The sequence below is a fragment of the Electrophorus electricus genome, chromosome 20 (genome assembly GCF_041902795.1).
Source record: "Electrophorus electricus isolate QZ-2024a chromosome 20, ASM4190279v1, whole genome shotgun sequence".
In the NCBI taxonomy this organism is placed as follows: Eukaryota; Metazoa; Chordata; class Actinopteri; order Gymnotiformes; family Gymnotidae; genus Electrophorus; species Electrophorus electricus.
The window spans coordinates 3,222,781-3,232,500 of NC_137516.1; the positions used below are offsets into that span (position 1 = coordinate 3,222,781).

The following is a 9,720-nucleotide window of genomic DNA, read 5'->3' on the forward strand; positions in this document are numbered from 1 at the left end:
CGCTGTTGTTTACGTTAACGTCACAGGTACAGCTGGTGGCGCGTTACGTGGCTGATGTATCTTGGGAAAGGATGCTATCCTGTGAGCGCTCCCCCCGATAAAGACCACCCACCCCTCCTCTCTGTCATCCGCCTCATTATGCTCCAATCCCTGCAAAGCCGTCGTAATCAACAAGAGCTCTTATCACTGCGCTTATCGTAATCGCCATCATTATTTCATGGGCAAGCAGGCTTACCTCGAGATGGAGCAAAAAATTTTTATCTCAAATGATGCTGTTTCAGCATGAAAAAAAAGGATGAAATATTCTCATATAAAATGTCTTCTTTGGGGTTGTGTTGGTGTGTGTGTGTGTGGGGGGGGGGGGGTTTCAACCTAGAATGTGCTCTTAGAGGTATAAACTTTATTCAAGTTTTTTGTTTTGCATTCATAATTTTTTACTGTTTTATACTGACTCAGATAGATAGATAGACAGACAGATAGACAGATAGATAGATAGATAGATAGATAGATAGATAGATAGATAGATAGATAGATAGATAGATAGATAGATAGATAGATAGATAGATGTGTAAAGTACAAAGGGTTTCGTGGCTTTTCAGACAGTAAAGTGTGTCTGAAGTTCTAGTAGGTGAAACCAGTTAGTAGACGTTTGCATTAATTCACTCCACAGGGTTCTAAAAAACCAAGAGTGTCAGTCAGCTCCTTTAGTTTGAGCAACTTTATTGCTGCCATAGCAACAACGGCCAATACAAACGGATATATCATTACTGCAGTGTCTGTTATTATTAAAACGCCTCGCACAACAAATCCTTAATTCTGATGGTCTGAAGGTATTCAACAAACAGATCAGCAACCTTCTCTTGGTTTCTCCAGTGTAAAGCTAATACAGTAGACAAACTCCCACAGTAATGCATATATATACACACACACACACACACACACACACTATGGGAACCAGTTGCCTTCAACTTCCCCATATTTTCCAGCTTTTCTTTCAGCCTTTGCTATTTCTCCAGCTTTTCGTGTTCCCTGTTCCTGATGTTGCCATCACGTGGGATCGCCACGTCTCTCACTCCGGCCCTCTTCTGCTGTTTATCCACCACTGCTATGTCCGGTTGCTTAGCCATTACCATCTTGTCTGTCGATATCTGGAAGCCCCACAGGATCTTAGTTTGGTCATTCTCCACCACCTTATGTGTAGATGGGTTATTGTTCTTTGAGTCTCCTAATTTGGTTTGTTGAACTCCCTCAGACCATCAGAATTAAGAATCTTGTTTTCTGTGGAATGACATTTTAACAGGCCTACTATGACACTGCAGTAATGACATATCTGTTTTCATTGCCGGTTGTTGCTATGGCAGCAATGAAGTTAGGAAACTCAAAGGAAAAGAACTGATCTACACTCTTGGAACTTTAGAACCGCATGGAATGAATGTTCTGATCTGGACATCTACTTTTTCATATATAAACTGGCTCCTCCTACTACTAATTCAGAAGCACTTTGCTTGCACAGCTGATGAAAGACCTCTGTCCAAAACATCATTTTTTTGGAAACTCTGTGTACTTTACTGCAGTTCTTTTTATATATATATATATATATATATATATATATATATATATATATATATATATATATAGAGAGAGAGAGAGAGAGAGAGAGAGAGAGAGAGAGAGAGAGAGAGAGATAGATGTACCACTTCTCAATCTAGGACTGGGAATTTCCCATACAAACCCAAACCACAAATGACTTTTCTCAGCCCGGATGTGATTAATTTCTTCTTTTGGTATGAACAGTGATGATAGTTACAGCCAACTGACTCATCCTCTTTACGAAATAATCGGCCGCAGCCTGAGATAACCCGCCTTTATTCACCACGGCTGCCTGGGAAAGCCTCTTCAGCAGGGCCATGACGTCCAGCGTTCGTGTCCAGAGAGGAAACAGAGCCTACAGTGCATACATCCACCCTTCTCTTCAGATTTCCCAACCGGAGAGACAGCACGCGAATGCGCTCCTCCCGTGTGGCAACAGAAAGAAGGAAAATGGATCGGGATCCCTTTGGGAGAATGGGAAAGTGTCGTGTCTCTGGGAAGTGTCGTGTCTCAGGCTTCGTTTCTCACGCCGTAACCAACAGAAGGACACAGACTCACGGCTTTGACGCTCTCCTTCACTCTGAGAAGTCTCACGTACGTATGGCCCTGCACGGGAATTTAGACTTTGCAGAGTTGGGCTCTGCACCGATCCAGCACCGAGCAGCCTGGGTTGTGGAGGTCGGTCCCTGGCCTCGCCCGCCCCGCATTAACAGCGGAAAAACACGGAATTGTTCCCTTCCTTGCACAAAAATAAATAAATACATAAATCAGGCAATTAAAAAAAATGTGGTCCATAATTCTTTATTGGGGTCAAACAACTCCTCAGTAGTAAGGCAGGTAGACAGGCGAGTCAGTGCAGTCGTCTTCCACAGCAAAGCGTCTACTCTGTCTCAGAGGAACCTCAGCCGTGCTGATGTTAGACCACACGGCTGTTCCCATGGAACTCTGGTCACTGTAAGAGATAAATGTAAAGGTTAGTCATCGTACATCACAGACAAGCATGTAGAGGCAAAGGAGACGTGACAATGCTCAAAGTACCTGTACTCGATATCGACATTGTAAATGTGTTTTACTGAGTGCATGTGATTTATAAATGAGTCAAATATAAGATCAACATCAATGGGAAAAAATGAGAGGGAAAAAAAGATACTTATGTTAATGACAGATGATGAGTGGTCCAAGCAGAAACACTATTCATGAAACTGTTGTTAATCAATTAAGCTTAAAGGCAGCATAACACTGACTACAGTTTCAAAGTTCTCAAAACAAAACTTTGACACAAGTAGTTCTATCGAGCTACACTAGGTTAAAAGTAGGACCCAGGAAAAAGTGTTTTTCAGTATCAAACAATTACAGAACTTGCAGGAATCTAAATCTAAAATTAACTACACTCTGAACCAATGCCTAAATTATCCAGAAATGAGAGTGACAAGCACGTAATTATACTCGTCAGAATAATTAAGCAAATAATTAGACCCTCATCTCTCCATGTTGTCACGGAGACTGTTACTACAGCAACTGGTTTGATGGAACTAATTGATTTCCAATCTGGAAATGAAAAGGCTATAATGGTGATAAATGGCAGAGAGTAAATTTAGAAAAAGAATAACCCCCCCCCACTTCACTATCCCATATAGGCAATGCCCCAGTCTGAATGAAATAATGAACGACAAACAACACTTAAAGGATTTCACACACCTTTACACACTCTAAACCTGGAATGCTGCAGGAGTGGGAGATCACTACTACAGGTGTGTGATCCGTGCATACTGGAACTTAATATTTTTACATTTAACAATATTTTAGAGAACCAATTGCTTTATTTACACTATTAAGGTTTGTAGATGCTACAGTTAAAAGAATAGTTCATTGGGGTATGTTGTACTAAGTGCCTCTAAGCATATAGCGAAAATAGTGAAAACTAAATAATTCATCTTTAGAAATAAATGTATATGCTCATGTCTGCCTTTCTGACATGTAAAAACTGATTTGATAGCAGGAGAAAGGAGGCACACCAGCCTTAAGCACTGCTGGCCACAGGCCCAGCATGAGCTGGAGAGCTGGAGTTTGTGATGGGGCGCTTATGGAATGTGATGTGCACACACCTGGTTGTCAGGTGCACTGGGTGGGGGCAGCACAGCTCCTGCCTGGCACAGAGCAGGAAGTCTGCTCGGCTGTGCTCTCAAAGTCACCGTGATCGTCGTTGGGGCTTTCAGCCCTGCTACTCTCACACACACACACACACACACACACACACACACACACGAGAATGCCCAAGTCAGCAGTGCTGGCAGAAAAGAACCCAAACGGAACGGAACCTACGGTCCGAAATCCTTCACCGAACTTTTTAAAAGACCCTGGAAATATCTGGGAACACCACTGAAGAACCTTTCAGACGACATCATTTTAACTAACTAGGACTAAAGCGAATGATTAGATATTACTGCTAGCAAAATCAGAAACATCAGGACCGGTTCTTTTCCAATTTTCCAGTTAAACATCACAACTAGGTGGGCCTGGAGCGTGTAGAGGGACCCTATTCTGAAGCTTCTTCTGGCTATGCCTACACCAACATTACGAGAAGGTGCGAGATCGAGCTGATTTGTTTGAATATCATACCCACCACCTTAGAAGGCTGTGGTGAGAGTGAACACACACCTATAATATGAGAAACATTTATGAACAGAAACAAATGGGGCGAGAAAAGGACAAGCAGTGAGGGGAAAAAATGTAAGCATTTTGTGAGTCTGGGTTTGGTATTGAACTGGAGTTTATATGGAAAAGTGGCATAAAATTATGTTTTTGGTCCAAGTACATAATATTAAATGATGTGTAGAGAACGTGTGTAGTTCTGTGAGGGGGGGGGGGGGAACGTAAGAAAGACAATGAAAGAAAAATGACACTTGTTTGCCGTGGGTCATTTAATAAATGCATTTGTGATTAGATGTCAAAACAAACAGCACTCGTGTGTGACAACAGAAAAAAATATGAGCAAAACCATAAACATAAAGGAACATAATGAGCTTGTAACAGTGGACACACTTCACACAGAATGGCCAGAGGTCACCACATGAGGACTATCCATCATTGTCAAATGGAGGTTCCTACCAGGTCCCTACCTAAATGAGTGGGTCGGAGAACAGCTGCGTTTTGTGTTAACCATCAGGGCAGTATAGATTATACCGGAAAGAGGACAGACGACGCAGATGGACCGGCCGACAGACTCAGCCCATGCTGTCGTTGTCCCGGGCGAAACGTTCCTTTCTTCAAACACAATCGATCAGGACAAGCATCTCTCCTGACTGTACACACGTGTATTGATGTACAACTCTTGCAAGCATCGGTGATTCTGCTGCAAAAGCACCTTTTCTCTGCTTTGACACCCCATGTGTCTCTCTGCATGACGGTTAGCCCCAGTCGCTACGCTAACTCGTCCTATGTGCAGGGGCCTGAACGTGAGCGTTGACAGAGCCATCCCACCACCACCCCCCCACACACATACATCCTACTCAGCGTGGACGCCGCTGTTTGGTGGGCCGCTGCGTCGATGACGTTGACATGGACGTACCCGCGCTCGGATTGGATACGTGGGTCAGTCCCGGAAAGCTATTGGCTAGTTTGGCCAGTCCACCGTTGGCGAGGAGCTGTTGGATGGCTGTGGTTTTGGTGACCCCAGAGCCGGCAGAGACAACTGGGACCGCGCGCATCAGAGTGCCCCCTGCTGGACTGAGCGAGGTCAGCACCTGCCCGTGAGCCTGTGCTTTTCCTACAGGAGCCTAGTGGGGGAGGGGAGAGAGAAATAAGTACACTTCAGTTCTGGTTACACAAAATTACTTCCTTCCATTTCCTGTCATCACTGATGTTTTTGCCCAAACAATTAAAACTGACAGCACACTTTTTATAATCAATAATTTTGGCATTTGCTATGCTTTATTACTGAATTTACCAGCGAGAGAGAGGTTTAGCCAACAGATCTCCGTGTTAAGAATTCCTTGACTGCCCCCTACAGGGCATTATGCACACTGCAGTCAACCTACAGCATTTCAGCTCTACAATTCCAAAGGGTTCCCTGCATGAGCGCTCATTACTGTTTGGGAAGAGTGCAGAGGACAATGGGGATGAGAATCATTCCAGACAGATTTGTTGGTGAGGTGTTAGGCGGACGTGCGTGGCAGTACATCGGGGTTTATGGGGTGCCGGCCAAAGAGCCAACCCCAAGCCTCAGGCAAGTACCTGGGTGCTGGAGGGCAGACCTGGGGATTTGGTGCTGATCTCCTGCAGACTGAAACTCAGACCCTGCAATAGGCTACTAGCTGATGGAGCTGTGTACACACACACACACACACACACACACACACACGTCAAAACGTTCCACCTGAAATTATACACTAAAGCTTTCCTCCAGGGCTGAGGTGGGGGTGGGGGGGTGTTACCTTGAGCAGCAGGGGCCTGGACCTGTACTGGAGAGGAGCCAGACACAGCGCTGCCCTGCAGGCTGTGGAAAGAACCTCCGGCGGAGCCCAGGCCTCCCGCCACATCTGTCAGAGCACCAGACCTACCGACGCAGGACAATGTGAACGATGACAGGATCGCACTTGCAGATATTAATGCGGAATGAAAGCACAAATCGAAGAGGATGGGTTTTTCACCTCCAGCTCAACGCGCTGAGCTGAGGGCATGTTTATCGTGTCCCGCGCGCTTTAGGTATTTCTATCAAAAAGCAGAAGTAAATACGTAAGCCCCACAAACCTCTGAGTCAGAAGCCCTGACAGCTCAGTGGCCCCAGACACTGCTTGGCTCATGGTGACAGTGAGCGCCTTCCCAGGTGCTCCCACTTTAAAGGACGACAAGCACAGAGATGCAGGCACACACACGGACCAAAACACACACACGCACACGGACCAACATGCACAGGGATACGCGCACACGGACCAATGCACACGTGCACACACACACACACACACACACACACACACACACACACGGACACACAGACACGGACCAACGCGCGCACGCACACACACGGACCAACGCGCGCACGCACACACACGGACCAACGCGCGCACGCACACACACGGACCAACGCGCGCACGCACACACACGGACCAACGCGCGCACACGCACACACACGGACCAACGCGCGCACACACGGACCAACGCGCGCACACACGGACACACGGACCAACGCGCGCACGCACACACACACGGACCAACGCGCGCACACACACACACACACACGGACCAACGCGCACACACACACACACACACACACACACACACGGACCAACGCGCGCACACACACACACACACACACACACACGGACCAACGCGCGCGCACACACACACACACACACACACGGACCAACGCACGCACGGTCCAACGCGCACGTACGCACGCACGGACCAACGCGCACACACGCACGGACCAACGCGCGCGTACACGCGCACGCACGGACCAACGCGCGCGTACACGCGCACGCACGGACCAACGCGCACACACACGGACCAACGCGCACACACGCACACACACGGACCAACGCGCGCGCACACACACGGACCAACGCGCGCGCGCACACACACACGGACCAACGCGCGCGCGCACACACGGACCAACGCGCGCGCACACACACACGGACCAACGCGCGCGCGCACACACACACGGACCAACGCGCGCACACACACACGGACCAACGCGCGCACACACACACGGACCAACGCGCGCACACACGGACCAACGCGCGCACACACAGACCAACGCGCGCACACACACAGACCAACGCGCGCACACACACACACACACACGGACCAATGCGCGCACACACACACACAGACCAACGCGCGCACACACACACACAGACCAACGCGCGCACACACACACACAGACCAATGCGCGCACACACACACACACACACACACGGACCAACACACACACACACACACACACACACACACGGACCAACACACACACACACACACACGGACCAACACACAGACACGCACACGAACCAATGCACACACACACAGACGCACGCGCACACACACGCACCAACAACACGCACACACGGACCAACAACACGCACACAGACACACACACGCACAATTTTCCATCCTGTACACATCTCGCAGAGAACTTAATTTTTATTCATTTATTTAATTGTTTGCTCCTTTATTTATTTGTTTAGCAGCCTCTCAAAAGTCTTGGACAAAGCTGATTGGTCGTTTGAAGGTTTTATCTTCAGACAAACGCACGGCACCCAAGACAAAACGGTTTCACGGATACATCGGAGCCGGCCGAGCGTTGGCCGGTCCCGCTCACCTTCTTGGGCGGCGGCAGCGCCCGAGGCGTCGCCGTGGGCGAGGATGGTCACTTTGATCTTGGCACGTTTGGAGGGCTTGCCGGGCGTGGGGCTGGGCGTCTGGCGCCGCTTCGCGTGCAGCCGCAGGTCGTCCCTCTCTGGGCCGTCCGCCTGCTCGCCCGCCACAGGCACTGGAGCACAGAGAGGGCGGTGGCACGGTCAGAAAGGGCGGAGCTTACCGCCCGACGTGAGGCGTACAAACCCTCAGATAAAAGCGCCTTTGCGAGAAGAGAGGGTACACGTACCCCTGGCTGAGAAACTTTAACTGTTTAACCATTTCGTTTCTCTCAACGGAACCGAAACCTGCGTGGAAGACGATACTATGCAGTAATATGCGAACAAGAGCATGCAAGAAAGTTCGACGTAGCCTGGGCGTCGAGTGTGGAGGAAGTTGTTCCAGAGCCATCGCCGTTGTCAAACAGTAGCGAATGTGATCTGGTAAAAGGACATCAGTCTGTCTGCTGTGGCAGAGAGCATAACGACTGACTGGGGGGGGGGGGGCGCAGAGAGAGGTAGGAGTGTCAGGAGGAATGCGCTTCCTCAGAGAAAGAGAGAGAGGGAGAGCGAGGGAGGGAGGGAGACGTACTCACCGAAGAGACAGGTAGGAGTGCCAGGAGGAATGCTCTTCCTCACCAGCATGTTGTGTTTCATGAAGGCGGCAAACTGAGCTGGGGCAGACGGAAGACACAGAGGAACGAGTGAAGGGAGAAAGGGAGAGGGGACAGGATAGAGAAGAGCACGCGCGCGCACGCACACGCATGCATACACACACACCAGCACTAGAAGGGCAGCTGGAGGTGGGCGGGGCGTCAAATCAAAGGGGGAGGAGTCTGCACGTTCTTTAAGGTTAATGCTAACTACTGACACTACTGGTCTACCAGTCACTGGTGGGACTCACAACACAAGCATAATCTATGTCTGTGTGTGTGTGTGTGTGTGTGTGTGTGTGTGTGTGTGTGTGTGAGTAACAAAGTGTCGATGCATGTTCAGATGCTTGTGTGTGTGTGTGTGTGTGTGTGTGTGTGTGTGTGTGTGTGTGTGGGCACCTTGCGCCTGTTTGTGCGTGAGCATGGTTCCGCTTCGTTGCATGTGGGTCTTGAGTAGCTGGGTGGCGGTGATGAGGCTGGACTTCTGTGCTGGAGACAGACCAGTGGCCTTGGGCTTCGGACTGGCTGCGGGACTGCTGCACACGCTGGACATGTCCTGCAGGGGGCGCACATCACCGCAAACGCCGAGATTTAAATGAACATTCAAAAGGCCTAGTCCACACCAACACGGGTTTTGGCTCCTGTAGTCTTTTCACTCAGTTTTATGAAAATGCTCCCTCCAAATGCTCCCTCCAGAATAACATGTATTGCTGTTCTGCTGAAAAAGCAGGATACTATAGGATACTGAAAAACAGAATATTTCGTTGATTTTGGGCATTCACTGGAGACGTGAGATTTTAATTCCAATTCCTGCTAATATGGAAAATCTTCATTCGTTTTGAAGTCATTTCTAGTGTGAATGGTCATTTTATCGCCTTGAGTCACAACTCTCAAGGTTGTTTTTAACCATGGCCGCCGTGACCATTTCACTACTCCAAACCTCTCTAGCCACTGCTGCACCACCCCTACATCTAGCTCATCTCACCTCTGACCCCGGTGGGGAGATGGGGACCCTGATGGCGGGTGAAGAGGGTCGTGATCTCTCCGTGTCAAAGGGCAGCTCCCGGCGAGGCTTCTTCTTCTTTTCGGTGTCAAGGTCGCGCGTCTCCCCAGAGGCGTGGCTGGGG

The 9,720-nt window shown here is 49.0% G+C and overlaps 1 protein-coding gene across 8 annotated transcripts in view; it reads right to left on the minus strand.

Annotated features, from left to right (window-relative positions):
• Window positions 1-2,375: 2,375 nt before the first annotated feature.
• Window positions 2,376-9,720, minus strand: part of kansl3 (KAT8 regulatory NSL complex subunit 3) — a 14,789-nt gene continuing 7,444 nt past the window's right edge. Inside the window, exons 12-21 of one of the 8 annotated variants that reach the window (XM_027031271.3) lie at window positions 9,579-9,720; window positions 8,993-9,149; window positions 8,537-8,614; window positions 7,907-8,077; window positions 6,340-6,424; window positions 6,024-6,145; window positions 5,824-5,912; window positions 5,159-5,366; window positions 3,696-3,808; window positions 2,376-2,542 (exon numbers count right to left, since the gene is read on the minus strand). The exon at window positions 9,579-9,720 is cut by the window's right edge and continues 47 nt beyond it. In XM_027031271.3, the coding sequence (XP_026887072.2) occupies window positions 2,540-2,542; window positions 3,696-3,808; window positions 5,159-5,366; window positions 5,824-5,912; window positions 6,024-6,145; window positions 6,340-6,424; window positions 7,907-8,077; window positions 8,537-8,614; window positions 8,993-9,149; window positions 9,579-9,720 (1,168 nt within the window). In that variant the 3' untranslated portion in view covers window positions 2,376-2,539. Of the gene's footprint in view, window positions 2,543-3,695; window positions 3,812-4,492; window positions 5,913-6,023; window positions 6,146-6,339; window positions 6,425-7,906; window positions 8,078-8,536; window positions 8,615-8,992; window positions 9,150-9,578 lie in introns of those variants that run through there. The other 7 variants (XM_035536103.2, XM_035536105.2, XM_035536106.2 and 4 more) reach the window with 7 other exon arrangements.